Below are 25,797 nucleotides of genomic sequence, written 5' to 3' on the forward strand. Positions count from 1 at the left end.
AAAAGCTAGCTGAACGACCTTCAAATGAGGTATCACTCAACCTCCCTTTTCATTTTAGATTTCAGGGATTGTAACCTGTCTCTGCTAGAGGGTTACTCAGTTGAGAACTCACCTACAAAATGTTCCTCTTTGAAGAAACCTTCGACGTGGTTTTGCATAATTTCTATAAATGCCAAAACATAGATGACTGATTAGTCAAATGAAGTATGATGGAATTTCCAGAGGATTTCAGGAAATTTTCAGGCCATTTTCAAGATCTTTCCTATGGTACTTATTTTATGATGATAATACTAATTTCTGTCTAATAACAAGAAAACAATTCTTCTCTTCATGAAAATTATTCCAAATTATTTACCTCTGGTTGATATTCAACCTAGTTGGGGAATGTCTTGAACTGGCGTGGGTTCTTCTAGGTTTCACTGACAGTTTGTGACGTGCAGCAGAATTATCCAGGAGTTCTCCAGACACGGTATCCAAATCATGATCAAGTTTTTGTCGTCTGAAAATACAAGAGGTCAATAATACCTAATTCTTTCCTGTGAAAATGAAATATGTGCTTGATATCACGTGTTGAAAGTAAAAATTCTTTTTTTCTTTCACTTTTGTAACCTCTAGTTTGTCATTTGTCACCTGTTTACTATGCATTTCTCATTTTCACAAATTGTCACTCAATTTTTTTCGTCTGTTTCCTTTTTCTGTCAATTGAAATACGGTTGGTGAGTAATGATTTGGAAGATACTCAGTTCTACATTTTTTGTGTGACTTAAACCATATCAAATGGAAATATGGAAAGAACTTATTATGGAAAACATAATTACTGTTCAGACTTTTATGACTGATAGCGGACAGAATACGCGGTTACACGGGTGATATAAAATACATATCTACCAAATGTCGTAGGTTTCTACATGTGTATTTCCTTAACGATGATAATAATTTTCATTCTCTGTTGACGAACAAAGAGTCTAATTAAACGAGTATCATACTATTTATATATGTAACCTTTTTGCCACATCAAAAAATTATTATCCCTCATGAATTTATGTAAACATATGGTATAGTATTTCCAATACCAATTGGAACAGCACAGAGAAGAAATTCCCGCCTCGACATAGGCGTCGGCATATTATTTTTCAGTGGTAGTTTTTCAGTTTTTCTCGCAATCGTAGCAATTGATCACCCCATGAAAAAGTGATCTCAACTGAATTTTTCCACCATGGGTAATTATGAAAAACTTCGAAATTCAAGGTAGTTGATTTCAGAGTCGAAAATTCTAAAATACAATGAAAACACGAATAATCACACCGAATTCTCGTCAAACATATATTTACAAAATGATAGAAGACAACAAAATTGCTGTAAAAATCAAAATTGTTCTTCGCTATATTCGGATGAGGTGGAATCATCATCGGGTTGAATAACGATCGGATTTATGGAACTTTGCACATAATATTTGTTCTCTTCCTTTAAAACGTGGGCCACACAGTTCTTCCACACATCACTATTACCTAGTTCATTCACCACTCGCCTTATATTGTCAAGCACTACAGTATTCAAAGTCGGTGACTGATTACATTTCCGCAAGCTTTCTTTCATTATGGCCCAAACCATTTCAATTGGATTGAACACACAATAGTATGGAGGCAAACGTAAGAGAATATGACCACGTGTTTCACACATCGAATCAATAATATACTCTTTTTTGAAATTACGTTGTTTTATAGTCGCCAGTAATACCTTTTTCGTTGAAATGTTTTCGGGTATTTCCATGTCATGATTTCAGATGAAGTCAACAATATCTGCTTTTTTTGTGTTATTGTTTGGTATTGTAGTCAATAACCGAGAATGATACGAAGCGTTATCCATAACAATAACCGAGTTTGAAGGAATATTTGGGATAAGCTGTTCACTGAACCAGGTTTCGAATGAAGCCGCAGTCATATCTTCGTGGTAATCAGCAGACGAATCTTTTATATTTTTTGGCCGACAGAAGCAAAGTGATAGGTAGGAAACCACTTTCATTCCCGGCATGCAAAATTATAAAACGTTTTCCCCTTGAAGAAGGTGTGTTCAAAGCACAATACATGGTTTCGTCTACTCAGCCATATTTGACAACATCATGGGTGTCAAACCAAGTTTTGTCGAGGTAGATTATATTTCTGCTGGATTCTCGGTAGCTTTTCATTCGTCTCAAATATTCTTGTCGGAGTTGAACAATGCGTGTCGATTCCATTATGACCATCCGATTGTTCAATTTTTTATATTTGAAACCACAAGACAATGAGACACCTCGTAGAGTTTCCAAAGTTTTGTAATTGTAATCGGGATAGTCGAGTAATTTATATCAAATCATTTCCAAGGTTGGTACTTCATTTTTTTTGTACATACCATAATTTTTTCGCCTAATCACATCTTTTGTAGCACCATCAACGTTTGCGAATTTTTTATTCCTTTGTTTTCGTTTCATTGCATGGTCAATGACATCCCCTATTTTAATGACTCGAAGAACTGTCGAACGAGAGTTTCGTTAACTCGCATATTCTATTCACAATAGCATTCTGTGAAGTGTGACAGTTTTCCTTCTTCAAGCATTCATGAATATTTAAAATTACTCGCTGAACCACTACCTGCAAATTAATTTGTCCGCTTTTTAATCTTTTGTTGACAAATTAATTTGCAGGTAGTGGTTCCACTAGTTAATTACCAAAAAACCAATTAGGATAATCCTCATTTAACAAACAAAGTCCACATCAGTAATTTCGGTAATTAACCAATGGAACCACTACCTGAAAATTAATTTGTCCGCTTTTTAATCTATTGTTGACAAATTAATTTGCAGGTAGTGGTTCCACTAGTTAATTACCGAAAAATCAATTAGGATAATCATCATTTAACAAAACAAGTCCACATCAGACCAAAAAACTTCAGGTATATAAACAGCTAACCGTTGTCTTTAGATTCAGTATCAATTTACTTCTCCTGAAGATGCTAACCTTGTTAGCGAAACGCGCGTCGAGTGCAATAATATCAGTTCGGTGTTAGGGTAATTGATCTCTAGAAACAGTTTTCAAAAATCGGTTTGAAAAACCACTCACTACCTCACCTAACCCCACGAACACACGGCACTGATAAAGAAATATTGTGAAACGGACAAAAAATTAGTATTCAGTCAGTCCAGCTAGCCGAGCCTTTATTCCTCAACTACATTTGATAGTACGTTTACTAACTATCTGGGCGACTAGGGGCCACATGCAAGAAATGTTTATGACTGTACTCTTATTTTTATTGCCGTTCCAATTGGGAATGGATAGACTATAAATGAAGTGTTAAAACTATTTTTGTCAAAGCTAGTTATCCGATTTACCAGACTAGAAGATAAGACAATATTGTGAAATAAATTTTAAGACAATCAAGAAGCAGGTAGCTTGCACAGGTATCTATGGTATAAATAAGGACAACATTGAATGCAGATTTAGATTGTGTTATGTAAGAAAACAAATATACATAAAAAGTGAATTATTTCACGTAGTTGTGATAATTGTCATAAAGAAGATTATTTTTGGAAAAGTATTTGTTTATTAAGTGTGTAGCGATTTTTCCCAATGACAATTTTTTTCAATCTTCATTTGAAAGTGTTCAAATTCGATGATTGTTAAATTATATCATCAAGCTCATTAAACATTTGAGAACGATAAAGAGATCTTTCTCTGAAATATTTTCCTATGAACACTGACCCATTAGTTCATCTTTAGAACGAGTTGGATGATGTTGGAAACAGTCAACTTAAGATTTTTGAATGAATTTCCCTCCATGTATTCTCCACCCTAAAGTGGTTGTCATTACTATAAACTACTTTTAATGACCTTTGATTGGACTGATATATCTTACTTTGTTGGGGAGCTGTGTTCATCTGTTTCTAGAAGTTCTACTGCGGCTCCCACGTCCAAACTGAGTTCATCGGAAGAACTGGCTGCATACTTTTGCCATGCTATAAGAATTTCTCCAGCCACCTGTATTGCATAGAAATATTATTGGATGTATTTGAAAAATACTGGATTGTCAGTAATACCAAAAAGCAGTTCTGTTAGTTACATGTTTTCATTACCACTTCTGAAAGTGATGTGTAGGCGTTCGATTCAGATATGATTTTGAAAATATGATAGAACTGATCGATATTTGATAGAAATCCATTATAACATATTCAGAAAACAGACTTCATCGTGATATTTCCACATGGAAGTTGAGAAAGCCGCGACACGTGTGTAGCTATACAATTTTATTTTCGGGAATGACGCCTGAAGATGGTATCAATAATAAAACTAATAGGCTTTATTGTCCTAGGAACACCAGGTCCCATTGACAAAGCTGCAAATTTTCTTCAGTCACCATACAACTATATCTACATATATATAGAGTACGGCTAATATTAAAATACAAAGTTTCATCAGTTTGGACTTCCAGTGTCCATTTCATTGTGATTTCTTTTTAGGGGTGTTGCTTGCTTAATATAATTTCTATTTTCAGCTATTCATGTTCATTTTCAATTGTATTGGCCCTACATCTATCGTACATCGACAAAATGAGATTGTCAATGTCTTGTTGAGGTACATTTTCCCATTCAGCGATTAAAAGCTCTCTCAATTGAAACGTTGTGTGAATGTTTCCCATATGCGGAGTAATTCTTCGTTGAAGCATGTCCCACACATGCTCGATGGGATTCAGGTCCGGTGATTGTGCTGGCCATGGCAATACATACGGTCCACATACGCGCGACATGTGGACGAGCATTATCGTGCATTAGGTGGAAGTTTTCACCAACAGCACCAGCAAACGGACGGACGATAGGTAGAAGAATAGTGTCGAGGTACTGTCGAGCTGTGAGGGAGCGATTTGGAAAACGAGGTCGGTTCTGCCGCCGAACCGATTCCGTCCCATAGCATTACTGTACCACCTCTGTATGTGTGGACTTCCTGGACTTGTCTCAAAGGTTCATTATTTCCAGGTCATTTCCACAGTCTTACTCGACGAGAGTCTGGATGAAATCCAAATCTGGATTCGTCTGTAAACAAAACTGTGGCCCAATCATTTGCATCCCAGTTTTGATGTTCTTGACACCACTCTTATCTTCTACCGCGATTGCCTTTCGACAAAGGTGGACATCTAAGTGGCCTTCTGTTGTGGAGATCTGCTTCATGCAGTCGATTTCTGACAGTATCACGACCAATGGTTACCTGGTGCGTCTGCTGCAACACGTTAACCAACTCAGGTGCTGTGATTGTCGGTTGTCTTCTTGCGGTTAAGACCAAAAATCGGTCTTGAACTGCAGTGTAGCGCGTCCTCGCCCTGGATGTTGTTCGGCTGGACTGCCAGTTTCACGGATACGCCGCCACAATCGACTGATAACACTTTGGGAGACCCCCAAACGAAGAGCTACATCATTTTGTCGCATGCCACCTTGAAGAAGCCCTACAGCTCTATTCATCTCAGCCATTGGTAAGTGATGGCGTTCCATGTTAAAGCACAATATTTTCAGTTTAATTGCTGAGCAAGAACTGCATAGAATGTACAAACTCGACACTTTCAGATTATTCATTTTATCCGAAAACCTACACTTTGTGAAAAACTTGATAAAAGATTAGTTACCGTTTTTGCAGGCTTTGTTCAACCCATAGAAATCTACAGGGTGGTCGAGTGTACCAATTTAATCGAAATTAAACGACCTCATGCATTTATTTTTATGATATTTAGTATGTTATGAAAATATCCCTAGACTTTTCCGATGTGTGTATTTTACTGATTTTCGAAATTTATAGTTATTCTTTAAAATATCAAAATGGCCAGATGAATGATTAAACATGTTAAGGCCATTATAATATGAAAAATCTTTGACTAGAGTAGAGAATGGTATGGGTAAACTTTGGTCATCAGCTTGACAAATGGCATAATTATTGAATCTTTCAGCCCTTTTCTGTATAATGAAATAAGCTGACTTAGCGGCGGACAAACTAAGTTCCTCATAAGTTTTTCTCACTGCAAAATACCCTGAAGATAGCTTTTCATTGAGGGTTATAATGTGATCGGCAAATTTAGGTCTATTATCTATGATTATCCCCAAAAATTCAGAGCTAGATCTGTTTCCAATCATCTTGCCTGCGTCCTTTGTTGTAAATGGTATGCTGTCAATAAAGCAGTGAAATGAGTTTGTTTTGGAAACATTAAATGCCAGCAGATTGAAGTCGCGCCAGTTTTTTATTTTTTTTTTGTAATGCCTGGGCTTATAATCTCGTGGAGACTACATAATTTTTTATTACGCCATAATATTATTGTATCATCCTTCTATATCGATAGATGTTGAATCGTTAATGTATAACACGAAGAGTATCGGCCCCAGTATTGAACCTTGTGGTACCCCATTTTTCATTTCGCTTTCTGATGAGGATGATGAGGTTTTTACTATCTGACTTCTTCCTGTGGGATAATTCTAGAACCATATATGAGTAATTTCACGTATAGCGAAACACGTGAAAATCTAACATTGAAGTGTGTTTCTTGAACACGCCATAATTTTGATTGGACTTCGTTTTCAATAGTGTTAGTGGTGTGAGTGGTATTGACAAGTGAGGGAAACTAACTAGTGTGATATGTGAGTTTTTATAAGTAGGATGTTCAAGCGTTTGTGAAAGTAATATTAACAGAGTTTTTAATGAGAAGATACTAGAGTTGAGTTATTGCAGTATTATTTGGAATGATTTGTAAAGATCGTGGCCGCTTTTGAAATGAAAGCTTGCGATCACATATCGAAAAATAAAAATTACCCTCGAATTCACAATTATTTTTGTGTTTGTTAGATGTTATTGAGATAGTTATGCTGCAGATTGGGTCATAATTGCTGATTTTGTTGCAAAAATCATCCAGAATTGAATATTTTTCTGAAAAATTCTTCAATATATGAGTCAGTATGAGTGAAGAATAGTTTTTTTACATCGCTGAACAATGTGAATATCAAAAATATTACTAAAGAGATTTCAAATCATATTATTTCATAGTAGCTAAAAGAAGTCCGAACTAATAAAATTCGTATATCGTTTATTCTTGAAAAATTTAATTAGAAAATGAGGGTGACTTTTCACAAGAATTTCTTGGATGTTCATAGGAACTTTTCAAATGTATGGAATTTATTTCACGGAATTTTTGCTTCAAGCCAAAAATAAGTGATACATATAGCCAAGCTTGATTCATACACATATATAGGCAAGCAGCTTTCTCAATTATAAAGGAAGCTTTCAACATACAGGTTGTCTCAAAGAAAACATCATCGCCAATTTGTGTTTCCTTGATGTTTTTCGTTGATCTTCTCTTTCTGCGGTTTGTGTGATCGTGTCAAAGTACTAAATATCTAAGAAACAAAATATTTCGTTTGAAACAGTTTGACCGAAGTTTCCATAACATCAGACAGAATGGCATCAGTAAATATACAGGAGGTGTGAATATTACTAGTTGTCATGATTGAAATCCCAAAGATTTCTAGAAGGTTCATTTTCGGTCACATTATGATCTTCTACCACCTTACATAGAAAGCATAGAAATGAAAATTTCTATGCTTTTTACCACTTTTATTCGTAACTAACGTTACTGCAGTTTCGTCCTATTTGGACATTCTCAAACTAAAACAATAAACTCAGTTTATTGTATACAATAAATTCAGTGGAGAAGTGGTAAAACACATAGAAATTTTCATTTCTATTTTAATTTTTTATTCTTGGAAATCATATTATTTTTCTTATATATTTTTTCAATGTGACATGATTAACATTGAAGTGAGTTCTATGACATTCCTTATGGAAAAACACGTTGAAATTTGAGCAGGTTTATTCTGTCGATTTTTGGACCACAAGCCCAGTTCACAGAGATTGGAAGGAACAAAGGTCCGCGCCTCGTCTCTGCCAGACGTCCATTCTGAGTGAATTGGGCCTTAGACTTCACTTTTGTCGCCATAGAGTCGACGAATCAGCAGTTACCGCGCACACAGCGGGAAATTCAAATCAGTAGATGAACTACACCGGTTCTAGCCCAAAATCCCACGTATTTTCTCATATAGCTAAACCTTTTAATTTTTATGACATCCGATCGGAACCTTGTGGCACATCCAACTCAAGGTAGGTGTGTTTCGGAGAGTGGGATAAAGAAACATGTGACGTAATGAATGCAGAGAAGGAGGGAATGAGTATCGGAGAGATTCAATCCATCCTTCTCTGCATCGATTACGTCACACGTTTCTTTCTCCCATTCTCTGAAACACATGTACCCCGAGTTGGATGTTCCATAAGGTTCCGATTGTATGTCATGAAAATTGCAAAAAGTTTAGCTCCATAAGGAAATACATGGAATTTTGGACCAGAACCGGTGTTGTTCATATATTGTTTCATTTTGGTATATTTACACAATGCCTTTCTTCATCTGGGCATCATTTCGAAGTAACTTACGTAAGGTTTGGTTTTATCTGAGGATGCCATCACTCATTACAAAATCTGAAAAAAAAATATAATTGATTACTTTTTCTATACATGAGATACTATAATAATATATGCCAATTCCTTTGGTATAACATCAGGATACGTTTATTTGAAGGTATGAATGGATAGCAATAACAGAAATATCAATCTAGGAGAAAAATATCATTCTTATGGGTTGTAATAAAAAAATTAAATCTGAATTTCTTCATTCAAATTGAGACGTTAGGTTGGGTTAGGTTAGGTCCAAAGTGAGTGGGTCTATTCGAGTCTTCACCACAACCCGCAAGGGTTTATTGTGGCTCACACCTATTCACACTCGACCAAATGAACTCAGCTTTTTAACGAAGCCGATTAGTTTGTATTGTGAATGATCTTTCAGGCCAGATGATAAGATTACGGCTCTGCTGAACTCTGAAAACCTGATTCAGTCCCCAGCGGTGCAGGCATAAAGTATGTGCTCTGCTGTTCCATCATTCTCCAAACAGAAGCGACAAACACTGTCTTCCGACAGTCCGAGTGTCTGCATATTATGATTCAAATGACAGTGACCTGTAAGAAGGCCCGTTAGACATCGTAGTTCATACTGTGGTCCAACAACTGTTTGTTATCAAGCTTCGAAGGGTGAATAAACGCCTTGCAGTGAGCCAATCCTGGAAGATTCTGCCAGAAGTCCATAAATCTTCTTGCCATCCAGGTGTTCAATCTTTGTTTGGCAAAGCCTAAAACGATGCCAATGACAGGTTCTGGTCCGATGAAGCTGCTTGCAGCAGACTCTTCTGCAAAGAAGTCATCAGTCTCATTGCCTTCCAGGCCAAATTGAAAGGAGTGAGAGTACATGCACTAGTCTAAGTCGTAAGTCGCAAGTTCAATATTAATGATAATGATGATTTATTTATAATCACTTCCTGTACCAGTACTATTCGCAATAATAAAATTACAATATAAATAGATTCAGGAATTTAAGAAACAGTTGAACTGCTTGCTTGTAAGTAAGAGAGTTACTGCAAATATATCAATATATACAAATAGTTGAAAATAGTAGCTATAGATATAAAACATGAGAGTTGTGGTACCTTCAAGAAAGTACTGCACTGATGTATCAATCTGCCTATTCCTCAGGTCTTGTCGCTGACCTTTGCAAGTGATTCAAACTCAAGCGTCGACTGGGTAGACAGACTGGGATTCATCAGACAAAGCACTCGAAAAAGGCAAACCATAGACACGTGCTACGAGCATTTGGCCCATCATCAGTATGGTGCAGCAAAATGCAAGGATTTTCAGCACTTAGTTGTCATAAAACGCAAATGCACGAAGCCTTTAGCAGAATCCAGACACACTCTAACCTACCTTGGTATTTATGTAATTACCAAAAAGTAGCTCGACCCAGGCTAGTCGATTATTGTGGGGCTGGGCAGGAGTAAGGAAAATGTGTTTTTTTACAGTCTGAATAGATGGAAAAAATAAGCCCTGGGGCTTCAGTTGAACGGATTCAACAGAGAAGGGGTGGAGAAATAGCAAAAAAGTCAACAACGAAGCTACGAGCTTGAAATTTATATTGAATTGATATATAGAAGGGAATATTCACAATACCATACCAACTGGTGAGTAATAACGATAGATACTCCTCTGAATAGTTTCTTATTCCTGACCGTGAACATCTCCTCGGTTTTATATACTCCTGCTCAATAGACAGCCCGCTATCCAGCAATATTTCGATAAAATAATGAACTTACAGGGCGGCTCGACTGATTCTTCTGAATTAAGAAATTCAACCCGTCACAACACATTTGTGATTTAATGTAATAGATACTGTGTCTACAAAAGTACTACTAAAATTGCTACAAGATGTATTATCCGAAACCACAAAAGCACGGATGGCTTCTGCTAACGACTCCGTTTCTCATTTTGGCAACCAAGTGTTGCTCATCCTTGCACTTGGCTGCACCATACTGATGATGGGCTAAAAACCCAAACACGTGTCTATGGTTTTGAGTACCATGTCAGATGAATTGATCTTTGGGAGTCATATCAACCCACTCGATATAGAGATAAGAGATAATTTCAGCGGACGAAGCACTCAAAAAAGGGCAAACCATAGACAGCTGATCTTTCGAAAATTCATTTGTATTGTAGAACAACAATTCATAGCTTTTGTATCACGATAATGTATGTATCTGCTCATTCGTCATTGCTTGTTTGTAATTTTTGCCAAAAACAACACCGTAATCATGCCTCAGCCACCGTATTCACCAGATTTGGCCCTCTGTGACTTTTTCCAGTTCCCGAAGTTCAAGAGACCCATGAAAGGAAGGTGAAGAATTGGAGAAAATGCTAGCACAAGTATATCATATCTGAGGAGGACTACTTTGGAGAGGACGAAATAAACATTGATGAATGAATAATTTTTTTTTTGGAAAAAATAAAAATTCACCTTATTTTTTGAAGAAACTGATACATCTATGCTCGTGCATAGATAGATGTCACTGAGTATTCATCATCAAATCATTTGGGACTTATTAGGACTCAAGACAGCTGCATTAATCATAGTATATATCAAAATTATAGTATATATCAAGGCAATCAGAGTAGCATAAAAACTAAATAGTTACCGAACGTCAGTAGTTTCTTCGTATGGCATGGCAGGGTGGTATAATTTTTTTGTTAAATCATTATTTTTATGTGGGAGGTTTCATATAGTATTAACTAGTAAATTTATCAGACCCGGACATTAGTCTTTCCGTTAGCTGTTTGAATTGACTTCGTACAGACTATACACGCAGATTCACGAAAATTAAAAACTTGAGACCAATAAAATGAAAGAAATTGAACACACAAATCGAGGCCTGGAAATTTGCACTTGAATCAATCTGTCAGTAGGAAACAAACATCAAGAAATGATCATCATTCAAAATATACCTCATGACCGATTACACGAGTGGATTAAAATTAGTCATCGAATTTGGGGATTTTGACTTGCCAATTTGGGAATTTTGAAATTTGACGTTGAAATTTTTTTCTTAGAAAATATCACAACTGAGCTATCACCACTTCTGGGAATCAACAAAAAGGAAATTCTTCACATATCTTCGAAATCTTGGTCACCAGTCACAGAATTGATCTATATAAATAGTGGGTCAATTTGATTTAAATATCATCTTGTTGAGCGGTTGCCAACAAGAACTATACTTTCTGATCAGGGGCGCCAATTGTGTTTCATTTTGCCACCTACTAATATTATGCATTGTTAAAATCTGCATCACAAGCAAAATCTGTTTTTTCGTTAACCAGTTAATCAAGTTGATGCAATCATGAAGGTTTCAGCTGTTTCGTATTCTACATTTCATTACGTTTTGCATTACATTTTAGTTTTAGAGTTTATTTTTTCGAATTTCGGCAACCACATGATTTTAATTTATTTCCTTGATTGTTGCAATAAACTTGAAAGCGATAACATTTTTGAATAGAGAATGAAGAGACCTTTTCAACGATATATCACAAAGCTATATTTCCCATTCAAAACATTTAGGTTTGTACCTGTCATTCGAACGGAGTTGAAAGTAGGGGTGGAATTTTTACTTTGAAAAATGTCAAATTATAATTTACATTTGAGGTGTTTCGGGATTTTTTTTTAATATGTACAGTAACCGAATTTATTCCATTTGGCTTTAACACACTGTATATTTTGATAATAAACGTCTTTATTATTTTCAGAAGAAAACGAAGGATTGAAGAAATATTTAAGAAAGTAATTATTTTTAGATTGATTTTGAAAGAAAGGGCGGAGATCAGTCCACTTTCTGAATGTTCAGAAACTGAACTGAAATGATCTTCTATAGAGGGTGTAACTGAATAAGTGTAAAACATTCAAGGAGGTGATTCCTCATCGAATAAAAGATAGGATGTTTCATATAAAGAAACTTCATTGGAGCATCACTTGTTAAGATACAGCGCCTTAAAGGGGGTACATATAATTTGTATAACAATTTTTTTCACAAGCACTGAAAAAGTTACAATATTGAAATTATCGTGACGTTTTGTACTACTACTTAGCCAGTAATTTATTTGGTTTACCCCATGGTTGTAAGGGGTGGAAAACGTAACACCTAAAATTCATTTCCAATGTAACTTTTTGTCTTATTATTTGTTTACTATTTGAAAATTTATTTCCGATAGCCTGTTTCATTCTTAACAAAAAATGTATCTTGGGTTTTTCGCCCAAAATAAACCAGTTTGCAGCAAAAAATTATTTTACGAACAACTACAGAGATACATCGTCATAAATGCGAACTGGATTTATTGTTATTTTGTAGTTAGTACCTGCATTAAACGATTAAAGGGTAAGAAACAAAACTAATTTATTAATAATGAAAAAAAACATGTAGAAATCATAGTAAATGTTCAATATGTCGATCTTCAGACATTACGCATGCGTTTAGACGTCGGCACATTGAGCCACGTATTCGCTCAAATATTCCTGGAGTCTCTGTGATTACCCTGCACGCATCGATGATGCGGTTTCTTAAGTCCTCTACATCGCGAACAGGAGTATGATAAACCGAATGCTGTAAATGGCCTCAAATTGAGAAATCGAGAAGATTGAGATCCGGGGATCAAGCGGGCCAGTATGTTTCAGTTAAATGCTGACGTGCTACTTGACTAAAATGGACGGGAGCCCCATCATGCATAGAAAACATATCGCTTCTGACGCCCAAAGGAACTTCCTCCAGCAGTACTGGATGCACTTCTCTTAAAAATTGAACGTATGCCTCACCGTTTAATCGAGGAGGTAGAAAATGAGGCCCAATTAAATCATCTCCAATAACTCCGAGCCACACGTTAAGAGAAAACTGTTCTTCATGGTTAGTTTCGACAATAGCGTGAGGGTTTTCATCAGCCCATATGTGGTAATTAGGAAAATTAGTAATCTTGTCTCGAGAAAAACTACATTCGTCTGTGAATTCTATCGTCTTCAAAAAGTTACAATTTCTTCTAATCATTTCCAGCATCCAATTGTAAAATTCAAGACGATTCGGAAAGTCTCGCGATAACAGTGCCTGTACTCGTTGCAGATGATTAGGGTATAAGAGTTGTCCCTTTAAAATTCGAAATACCGTCATATGATCAACATTTAGCTGGAAAGCAATCTTTCTAGTACTCGTAGTAGGTTGTTCTTCAATCAAATTAAGTACTGCTTCCTCAAGCTGTGGTGTTCGTACTTCTCGATGGTGACCAAAATCCTGCCACATTCTTTTGTCGAATGAACCATGTTCTCGTAATCGTTGATCAAGTCGAGCAAATATTCAATGTGAAGGATGCTGCCGTTGAGGATACATTTCAGCATATCTTCTAGAAGCTTCTAACCCATTCCCCTGCGACAGACCGTGAACGTAATGCATATCAGCCATTTCCTCATTTGTGTATGCCATTTTAATAACAAGTGAGTTATTAAAGTAACAAATTAAGAACAGAACAACAACACACAATTAGTATTAATTCAATTTCGAAAATTCACAAACTGACAGCGTCATACCAATTTAATTGTCATTATCGCTAATAGCGACCTACTAGATAGATTAGTTTCGTATTTTTGCATTTATGACGATGTATCTCTGTAGTTGTTCGGTAAATAATTTTTGCTGCGAACTAGTTTGTTTTGGGCTTGTGAAAAACATTGTTATACAAATTTTATGTACCTCCTTCAAGGGGGTGTATCTTAACAAGGAATGACCCAATGAAATTTCTTTATATGGAAGATCCTATCTTTTTCCGATGAGGAATTACCTCCTTAAATGTTTCAAACTTATTTATTTACACCCTATATAATTTGCGATACTTCTTCGAAGGTCCACTTTGTATATGAAGGAAAAACGAAATTAAATTTCCCAAGATGGATTGCAGTAAAATTTTCGCTAAGATTTGACTGATTTGAAAATTAAAGACCAGCTTGTTTCAACATTCTTTCACATATTATGTTGTGTAGCGATTGCGATCACGAATGTTCAGTTACAAATCAATCGGAAATCAGTGATTTCCCTAATAGAAAATATTTGTCTCGAATATAATGTTTTATCTAGTTTTCTGTAACGTTTATGCATGATCAATAAATTTCTCTGAGGGTTTCGAAATTTTCAATTTCAATTCTCTAACGATATTACCATTTAGAGATGAAACCGTGAAAAATAACGTTTATTCATTGAAAATGGTTGATATAACGCCGCGTGAGTCATCCAAAGTCTACATGACAAAACATGATACAAAAAACATCGAAAACATCATGCTAGTCTATTTTTAATCTGTCACCGCATCTCTGAAAAAAATATATACTCGGTGTCGTTTGTGAAGCAACTTCGTGAAGAAAATTTATTGATTGATATGCTTTTGGTGATATAAAGTGTGATTTTGGTGAGAATCGTGGATATAAACTCTTGTTTGAAACCATTTAATTACCCAAAAAAGTATGTTTCCAAGGGCGTTGCCAGCTTATGACTAAGGAGGGGGGGCAATGTGGCAATATTATGGAGGATAAAAAATATGAACGCCTGGTAGAGTCGAAAGCATGGAGCTTTACACTTTGGAAGTCTTTGCCTCGATGACGATTGTAGTAAGAACTAACGTGAACGCCAGTAAATGGCTGTCGTAGAAAGAAATGTAATGCACACAACACACACATATCATACCTACTACCTCCTACCTACATATTTTTAGACTATTTATTGGCAAATCTGGTATAGTAGTGATGATGATGGCGGCGATTTTAAAAACGGATGTCAAAATCTTAATGTTATTTTTAATATTTCAATAATACTTTCTAGAATATGCAACTGCCGCCTCCCCTGCCCTCCGTTGGCGACGCCCTTGTATGTTTCTATGAATTTACAAGCTTCATATCTTCAGTAAAATAATCAGGTTCAATTCAATGCCATAAAAACTCAAGCATGGGTTTTTTCGAAAAAATTGACCAGATATTTGCCAATGATAGTGTTCATAAACACATGATTTGGTTTTTAAAAGCTTTCATTTAACTTGACTTGTATGTATGTTAACAAATCTTGTAAGTTTAATTTTACTCACTTCCCGGTATCCGGTTGACCTGAAATTTTGCATGCTGGTCCAGAACCGATGACAATGCATGTTAATCATAAACGTGACCTGATGCTGCTGCCAGGATCGGCTCCGTGAAAGAGAGTATCCTCAGCGATAAATAGCAGGGATACGAAATTTTGTATACGCATTCGTTTATGATAGGCAGTTGGTAGGACCACCATGAAATAGATGGCACATACAGGGTTGGCTTCAAAGTACTATACAGTTCTTTTCATTATTTTTATGTGGTTGTTTTATAATATTCCAGAGAGTTTTGGTTATATTTGTAGAATCCTGAACTTTTTTCATGAAATGATTCATTTTTTCCTGACGTATTTCATTTTCAACACTCTTCTTGGCTATTCTATAAGCGGTGCTACTATTTTCAGAGTTTTCCTGTTTTCTCAGGTGATTCAAGTGCTTGAGATCATCAATTTTTCTTTTCAGTGAAGTGGAAAGGGTGATTCTGTTATTTTCCTCTGGGTATTTTTTATTTCTAGAGGATTTAGGAAATGCTGCCTCAAAACATGAATGAAAATGTTCCCAAAAAACATTAAAAGCTTCATTGGAATTAGCAGAGGTGGTGGTAGTGAAGTTTTTCAGTAATTCAATGTCGCCAGCTAGAAGTTTTCTAAATTCAGCTATAGAGAGTTCCTTAATTTTCCTAAATTTACGAGTTTCTTTCGGATTCTTCGTGTGTAGGAGTATTTTTCATCTTATTTTTAGCAGTTTTATCCTTTTATGAAATTTTATTTGTACCACAGCGATATATAACTAGTTCAAAGTATCCTAAATGGTACAGTTCCTTTCTGATTCAACTTATAAAAAAAAAAGAACTCCTTACTCAAGAAATTCAAAAAAACTAAATTGGATTGTGATTACAAATCTAATATAGAAAATATGATCCCTACTAACATCAAATATTTTTGGTCATTTTTCAATTCATTGAGGAGAAATATAGGGTTACCTACTATTATGACATATAATGGGTTGAACTTTGACACCCCTAAAACTATTGCCGATGCTTTTGCGGTACATTTCAAATCTTGCTTTTCGATTCATTCACCTATTCAAAATTATATACCAGTCTTTACCAATTATGATATTAACACGTTATCTTTCCACACCTTCAGTGAAGTGGTAATTGAAAATAAATTACTTTTTCAAAGATTATTTGATACAGGAATTTTTCCAGGTGTTTGGAAAAAATCTTTCCTTTCTCCAGTATTCAAAAGTGGAAACAGAAATGATATTCAGAATTACAGGGGTATCTCGAAAATTTCTTATATTCCTAAAGTATTTGAATCTTTAATTACGGATGAAATATTCAATAATTTCAAACACGTCATAATAGATGAACAACATGTATTCTACAAGGGAAGGTCTACTGCCACCAATTTGGCTGTCTATCAAAACTTCATTACAAATAAGCTTGAGCAAGGGTTCCAAGTTGATGTTATCTACACGGACCTTGCTAAAGCCTTCGATTCAGTTTGCCATGAACTATTAATTTTAAAACTTAATAATCTTGGAATAACGGGCAGATACTTGAAATTTATTGAATCCTACCTTTCCGGTAAATCGCAGAATGTGAGGATAGCTGACAGTGTGTCAGAAACAATTCATGTAACTTCAGGAGTTCCACAAGGTTAGCACATTGATCCTATATTATTACTACTCTTTATTAATGATGTTGAATCAGTGTTTAAACACTGTAATATCTGTCTGTATGCGGACGACCTTAAATTTTTCAAAACAGTGCAATCTATCAATGATATTTTGAATGTATTCAGAATGACCTAGATAGCTTTTGTACCTACTGTGATACTAATTGTCTAAAACTTAAAATTAAGAAATGTAATGTGTTGAGATTTTATAGAATGAGACAGCCTGTCATTGAAACTACTCCATTAATGATGTAACTCTTCAAACTGTCAAAAGCTTATGCGATTTGGGAATTACTTTCGATAAAGATCTAAGCTTTATTGATCATATCAATAATATCTGTAATAAAGCATTCAGAATGATCGGATTCATCAAAAGGAATACCCGCATATTACAGAATATGATGCTATAAATTCATTATACTTTACACTGGTTTGGAGTATTTTGGAATACAATAGTGTAATTTGGTGTCCTCTTTATTCTTGTCATAAAGAGAGGCTTGAAAAAGTGCGAAATCGCTTTTCTAAATGTATAATTTGAAAACTTGGCCTACCCTACTTTGGATTTACCTCGCAAATGAGGCTGTCTGTCATGACAGATTCCAAATCCCTATTATTAAGCAGGAAGGAATGAGAAGCCAGGTTTAGCACTATACTCCACTACTCTACTTCTTGATATATAAAGCAGAACAAATCAAGTATATTAAAAGAAGGAAACAGGCCTGAAAACAATGAATACATTCAGTATTAATGACATTCTATTGTAGTGAATGTTCAAATGAAAAAGGTAACATACCCTAGATGTTGTGTGGCCTCGAAAGTGATTACGTAGAACTTACGTCGAAGAAGGTTGGAATGTTCAGTACTCCAGAAAATATATCCACAAATGAGTGAAGGTGGTTAAGATTATCCAACTTATTAATAATCTGGTGCTTTTGAACGAGATTTCCAGAATAAATCCGCAAAATGCGTAAATTGAATATCACCATCAAAATGGAGGACTTCAATTTTTTTTCCAGTTTTTTTTTTCCTTCACATCTGTGCCAGTTCTAGTTACCTTTTTCCCAAATCAATAGTACCAAATGTGGACGAGATTTCAATCATAGAGAAGAATTTCAATACAGACATAAATCAATCTGAATGGATGATGATGACAAGTATAGGTTATGTTTTGAAATTTTATTTATTTTGTAATAACTGCTATACTTCTAATGATCTAAGTGACTGAAGAGACCAAGTTTACTGCCAGAGATAGTGGGAGTAGGAAAATTTGAGAAGAATTGAAATAAAAAAAATAATATTTAATAATAATGATTATCTGTAAGGGCATGACCACATATAATATAGATTTGTTGACAATCCGATTCCTCTATTTATTTTCACCTTCTTCCCTTCCTTTTTAGTCTAAAATTCTCAATATCTAGAAAGGGAAAATAAAACCGTAACACTGTATTAGATTTATTAACACTTGAGGACAGACGTAAACTTGCAATGGTTCTATTCCTTCATAAAATAATAAACTTCCACTACAATTGTTCAGCTATTTTAGATGACCTTTGCCTTTCTGTTAACTCAAGATCCTTGAGAAGCAAGCGAATTTTTTCATTTGGGTTGCGATTCCACAAGACTAACTATGGCTCGATGGCAATAAGTTGTAGGCTTCAAAAAAATTTCAATACATACTTTTCAGAACTTGATCTTGTTCATTTGTCATATTTAAAATTCAAGAAAATGGCAATTAGACGACTTCATCAAGAGATTGTTCATTAAACTTCCGAATAGTCGTTTAGTATTTCTTTTAATAATCATAACTTATTCTAGTATTCGTACATGTCTTTTTTTTAATTTGAACTCAATTTGAACACTATTTGACAAATGAAAATGCATACCTTCATTTAATATGAAGTAATAACTTGACTCTAGGGTTTGTTTGCACATTGATGTAACATTTGGGACTTTGTTACAATTCTGTAATGTACTTGACATAGTTACGTTTTTGTTTTATAATTTAATTATTCATTAGTGTTGAATATCTTTAAGCTTATTTTTCTCTTTTTAATATTTTTTCTTTTTTTATGTTCCATTTGGTATCTCATTGATAGTTTATAGGACTAATAAAAAATAAATAGGTTTATTTATTTTTAAGCAATTACAATAGTTTATATTGAGGATTTTACTTGTTGGGTTCATAACTGAACTCTAATGCTTGACTGGTTTCAACAAATGAAACTTTCTTGATGTACCATTTGGGATTCTATAATAATTCTGTAGTGTACTTGACCGATAAATAAATAATTTGAGAATGATGATCCGATAAGGCAAGATCAATGTTACTTAGGGTTGAGCTGTCTCTGTTAATGTTAGTTAGTACATAATCTATGCTACTGATTGTTTCACGATCACCCCAATGTCCAATTCTAGTTGGTTCGTTGTGAAGAGATATAAAACCGTATGACTCAATTATATCATACAGAACTATTGTATCCATATTTCTTGTTAGACTGTCAATTTTGAAGTCCCCGCAAATAAACTGACTATCAATCGACATTGTAATCGTACGAGACAAAATTAACTCCACAACGAGATATGTCACCATGGGATGCCATATTGAAAAATCCAACACTTATAACGACCATTCAACAACTTCTTCAAAAACGGCTCGCACATGCAACTCTCACTGTTCATTCATAACTTTGTTTCGAAAATTACGCACCTGAGGTTGATTTTTTCAGCATTCCATCTTGACAGCTATAAATAAAGCCGAGGGAACTTACAATAAACACTAGCGAATCGTTCGTTGCTTACTGGCCAGTTGTTATTTCGTACGGATCCTGATGTATGAGGAGCTATTCTCGGATGTTGCGAGTCAGAGGAGATCGCCGATATTGGGACTGATTGGAAATGCACTTTTCACAAGGCGGACGCACGAGCAGATATGTTGGGAGGAACATATTTAGTTAACTAGTTTAGTGATCCAATAACTTTTCTGAAAAATGGTTGGTTGGGTAACAGGATCAATTTAAAAAAAACAACTATTTTCTTACCGACGTTTCGAATTTAATTAAATTCTTCTTCAGGGCTCGAAAAGTAGTTTTTTCGTGTTGATAATACCTATTACTATTTTAGAAACCATAAGACATATTGAATATATATTTAAAAAATAATAAAAAACATTGCAACCACCAAATTTCCGAGACAACAACAACATAAAACGACACGAAACAAACGTTTGGTTTTTGCAAAGTTTTCAATTTTTTTAAATCATATATCTAATATATCTCATGGTTTCTAAAACACTATTAGGTATTATTAACACGAAAAAACTACCTTTCGAGCCCTGAAAAAGACTTTAAACACATTTGAGACGTCGGCAAGAAAATAATGGTTTTTTTTTTAGAAAAACTTGATCCTCTTACCAAACCAAACTTTTTTCAGGAACATATTTGACTTTTCGAAGCCTCTCATGGAACTTTTAGGGACAATGATTTTACAGTAATTGAACCCTCTTGTATTTAGAACTACTTTTACAATATCTGTCTGTTACAATATATTTTTCATCATCAGTTCAAACTCACCTTTACCGTGCGATTCCTGGCTCGGGACCTGAACAAAACCTGTGATGTGATTTACAATTTAATGTTTCGATGAATTTATGTTGTTATTTTTTTTAGATATATATTTTATTTTTATTTATTTTTAGATTTTATTTATTTATATATATATATATATATATATATATATATATATATATATATATATATATATATATATATAAACCCGAAGAATGCCATCGGAAAACTAATGTTTCAACACATGTTTCTAGAAATGATATGAAATCTAGAAAGGTTAATGCAGTCAAGCTGCTGGAAAATAATTCCATGAAAATCAAAAAATTAATGGATAAGTACTTTTTGATCATTCCCATATTGATTTCAATTTAAGAGCCACAGGTAGACAGCTGTTTCAGCCTATTGGGCATCGTCAGTACCGGGCAGGCGGTCCTCGATTGAAGACAAAATGAGAAAAAACCAATAAAGTACTTGATGAAAATAGCTGCTGCGTAAACGCAAGCGAAACATAAGTGGAACCACCTATTGGTGTGACACCCAAGTCAACTTGCCAAGTTTTTATGTCAGTGTTGGTGGTTTGAATAATCAACCGACAACTGCGGTAGCAGAAATTTGGGAAGCCAACCTGAAATGCCATCGGAAAACTAATCCACATGATTCTAGAAATGATATGAAATCTATATAATATATATATATATATATATATATATATATATATATATATATATATATATATATATAAATGATTTGAAAACCCTGAAAGAACTAAAAAAAAAATTAAAAATGAAAAGCTGAAAATAACAAATATACTAGGCAAAAATAACCAGAAATGAAATAATAGTGAAATAAATGAAAAGTAAAAATAGAACGATTGAACAAAAATTAAAATTGAAGAAATAAAAATGAATAAAAATTGAAAAATTAAGAGATTCCAAGCCACGTTAGTTCACGACGTTTCGATTTTTAGTATCTACAATCGTCTTCGGGTGATAACTGGACTGATTCCTCCGAAAGATAACTATTTATGGATCGTTCGAGTACTTTCACTTATCCCCGCTTTCCATTTTTCTGCTTCACTGGTTCAGTGGGAGATGACCGTTTGGCGGGAGTTGGCCATTTTTCGCTTGATGATGGGTTTCCATACGTTGCGTATCTCTACGCTAGCTTGGCTAAATACGTTGTTGGACAACGTGTATGCGGCTTCCTTGGATTTTCTCCTAAACCAATGTTCCTCTCTGTGTATGATCTCAGCTTGGGACCACTCGATGTTGTGTTGATCCACATCGTCTGATCCACATCGTCTGATCCACATGGTCTGCTATTCCTGATTTGCTGGTTTCCTCTCGCTGTGTGTATTTCTTGTGCTCGGCAATGCAAACATTCAATAGCCTCTCAGTTTCACCAATATAGGATTTTCCGCACTCACAGGGTATTCAGTAAATGCAATTCTTGGAATCGCAGTCCGCGTTTGGTGGCCTGAGTTATGTGAGGCTGCTGCGGATAGTGTTACCGGATCTGAAGCAGGTTCTGATGTTGTACTTGGAACCAATTCTACTTATACTCTCCGATAATCATTCCTCTGATGTAGGGAAGTGCAAGCACTGTTTGTGACGGCTTCTCTTTCTTGCAAAGCTCCTGCTGTCTTTTAGCCAAAGTTTTTTCTACCATTGCTTTGGAGTATCCATTCCGTTGAAGATCATTTTTGATGATGTCTAGTTCCTTCTCGAGACATTCCTTCGTATTAAAGAGCCCGAAAGCACGGTCTAACAGAGTCTTGATGATTCCTCTTTTAGTCGATTAATGGTGGACAGAAGTCTAGGATTACAGCATGATTCACAATCAGACCAAGCTGTAACCATCCGAATCGAGCTGGCCAAATGCACCTATCTGGAAGCAAAGGCCAAGAACTTTGAGTGAAGTGAAGTGAAATCGGGGGAGCTATTGCTCTAGTAGAATTATAATGAATTTTTGTACAACTGAAAGGAATATAAAAATGGTCTTGTGGGGGAGACTCATCCACTTCAAGGCCTAAAATCCAGACTTGTTGAACAATTTCTACATTAATGCAACTTTTTGTTAATATTATCACATGGGAAGTTTTTCTGACGATTATGGAATCTGATGGATTTCTTTTTTTTTTTTATTCAGCTGAAGAAGGTTTGCACTGAACCAATCCTTCACATACGAGAAAGTCTCATTGCATCTGACAGCAGTTCGTCTGATTTATCTGAAATGATCAGTGACGTATCATCTGCTTACATAGTGGAAGATGTCGGAACTGATAGGTCATCCAAATCATTCAGGTGTAATATGAAAAGAATAGAACCCAAAACCGAGCCTTGAGGGACATCAATTGTGACTGCTCGTTTTATAGACACAGCATTGTCAGTAGAAACGTACTAGCTTCTTGAATCGAGGAAACTGTGCAGAAAATGTTGGGGAATACCCTTTATTATATACCTCTGAAGTTTATCTAGTAAAATACTATAAGTCGTTGCTATACAATAAAAACAGGGTTGAAAACAATGTGGATCCCTGAGGAACAACAGCCTTTATGGTGAAAGTATTCGAAAGATATCCATCGACAGCCACTTGCAGGGAACGCTCTTTCAGGAAGCTGGAGAGTCACACTAACAATGATCCGACAAGCCATATAGCATCGAAGTTTGACCAACAAACCTCCATGCCACACACGTTTAGAAGCCTTGGAAATATCAAGCGCAACGGCTCTTGGCCCTCCATGTTTTTCGATTGGTGATATGTGTGAAATATAATAGAAAGTTGTCTGTTGATCTTTGTTTCCAAAAGACGTATTGATGATCGCTCAAGATGGTAAAGCCTTCCAAATATTGATATTACTGATAGCAAAGCGACTGGCATGTAGTTATTTGGAAGATTTTCCTTGCCCTTTTGGGAAATGGGCTGAACGCGAGCCATCTCCCAACAGGAAAAAAACCCCTTCTTTGTAAGACAGGTTGACACTTGAACATTTCCCGTGAAAGTATCTATAGTAGAGAGACAAATTTCCAACCTTCCTTCGTTGTGGATGATATCATTAGAGCCACTGATAGAGGAGATATAACAGTTTTGATTCTGCTGGATTTCACTAGAGCTTTTGATATCATCAATCATGAACTCTGGATGTCCATACTCTATTACATATGATTCTCAGAGCAATCTAATTACATTACTGCGGAATTACTTGACTGGAAGAAAACAAATGGTGCGTATTGATGGAAATTGCTCGGAATACCTTCATATTAAATGGGGTGTGCCACAAGGTTCCATTCTAGGACCACTGCTTTTCAATATCTACACTTCTCATCTTCATCAGAAGCTTGAATCATTGTAACGTTCATCTGTACGCTGATCACACACAAATATATTACAGTTTTCCACCGCAAATGTTCGATGATGCTATGCAACTGATGAACAATGAACTTTCCCCTTTTATCAAATCCGCTACTGACCATTGTCTTCTTATTAACCCGAATAAGTCGAATATTTTAACGTTTGGCCCGCAAGAAAAGAGAAAAATAATCTAGGAAATAGTTAGAATAAACGTTATGGGTTCTCCACTTCATAACGTTCGAATGGTGAAAAACTTGGGGGTTCCTATGGACAACATCCTAAGATTAGAAAATCACGTTATGAAGCTTGTTCAACGAGCATACGCCTCTATTAAACTGATACAGTGTGACCCATTTAAAATGGAACCACCCCTGTAGAATGTGCATTTTTCAATCAATCTCAATTTTTTTTTATTGAAATATTAAGCATGAAAAACTGTATTTCGACACTAACTTTCACAATTTTAGTTTCATTTCCAAGGCACTCTATGGTTTTTTTTGTTTGTCAAAAACGGCAAAAGTTTATTAGGCAATTTTTGTTTTCAAATTTGACTACACCACTGGATTCGTAGTCGTTATAAATCAAAACTGTCAAATTTTCATTAAAAAATATTTGTTAACAACGAAGTTACAACAACTTCAATTTTGGAAACAAAGTATTTGTTTGTAATTTTTATTCAGATTATAGACATATTTGAGATCTGACAACACTGTCATCACCAAGTAGAACACCAGTGAATTTGTACAGTGAAAATCCGAAGTCAACAGCTCAATGCGTTCTACAGTTATAACTCCTGAAAATATGGTAATGTGAGAGATTTGTGGTGCAAGCGTTTTGTAATAAAAATCTGACTACGCCACTGGATTTGTGGATAATATTCCCTTAAAATCATTCATTTGAGTGTAGGTTACGAGAAGTGTATTCTAGAATAACAGAAAATTAAAAATTCATTTTCAAGTTATGCAGTACTTAGTACATTCTTCCGCATAGCCGCTAAAATCAAATTGATTTAAAGCATGGAAATCATTTATTCAATAATAAAACAGAGAGCAGGACAAAAATTGTTCCCTGTAAATTCTTCATAACTCAGCTAAAACAATCTTTTAGAGGAGATATCAATAATTTGAGGAAGCTGAACTCATTATGCAAAGGTTTTATAATAAATCAACAGTAGGCTGTGATTTTGACAGTTAATCATAAATAAAATAATAGTTGTTTGTTACGTGCATTTAATAATGGCTTTGCAATTATCATTAGAAGAAAGAATTGAAATTGTGAGAATTTCTGGGGACAATTATCATAGTGAAAGAGAAGCAGCTAGGATATTTAATCACAGACATCCAAATCGACTTCCCATTGACAGAAGCACCGTCAGTAAAATTAACAAAACATTTAAAGGAACCGGTGCAGTCAGCAAACATATTTTAAAAAATAATCACCGAAGAAGAAATTTAAACGAAGGTGCTGTTTTAGATTATTTTAGAAACCACCCAAACAGAAGTTTACGAGTCGCCAGTTTGGATTTAAACTTACCGAGAGAGACTATTCGACGATGTCTCAAACAAAACAAAATGAGAGCATTTAAACCTAAATTTCTTCACTCTTTAAAGGCAGGTG

The 25,797-nt window shown here is 35.2% G+C and overlaps 1 protein-coding gene across 9 annotated transcripts in view; it reads right to left on the reverse strand.

Annotated features, from left to right (window-relative positions):
* The window catches only part of Obsc (Obscurin), a 167,813-nt gene extending 147,700 nt beyond the window's left edge, over window positions 1-20,113 (reverse strand). For 5 of the 9 annotated variants that reach the window (XM_023161615.2, XM_023161613.2, XM_023161617.2 and 2 more), the window contains exons 1-4: window positions 19,974-20,112; window positions 8,484-8,528; window positions 3,889-4,010; window positions 356-499 (exon numbers count right to left, since the gene is read on the reverse strand). In XM_023161615.2, the coding sequence (XP_023017383.2) occupies window positions 356-499; window positions 3,889-4,010; window positions 8,484-8,513 (296 nt within the window). In that variant the 5' untranslated portion in view covers window positions 8,514-8,528; window positions 19,974-20,112. Of the gene's footprint in view, window positions 1-355; window positions 500-3,888; window positions 4,011-7,292; window positions 7,397-8,483; window positions 8,529-19,973 lie in introns of all 9 variants that reach the window. The other 4 variants (XM_023161624.2, XM_023161619.2, XM_023161611.2 and 1 more) reach the window with 3 other exon arrangements.
* Between the last annotated feature and the right edge of the window lie 5,684 nt (window positions 20,114-25,797).

Source organism: Leptinotarsa decemlineata, unplaced genomic scaffold (genome assembly GCF_025532065.1).
Source record: "Leptinotarsa decemlineata unplaced genomic scaffold, Ldec_3_MD MMD2_P_RNA_scaffold_2, whole genome shotgun sequence".
NCBI classification, from domain to species: domain Eukaryota; kingdom Metazoa; phylum Arthropoda; class Insecta; order Coleoptera; family Chrysomelidae; genus Leptinotarsa; species Leptinotarsa decemlineata.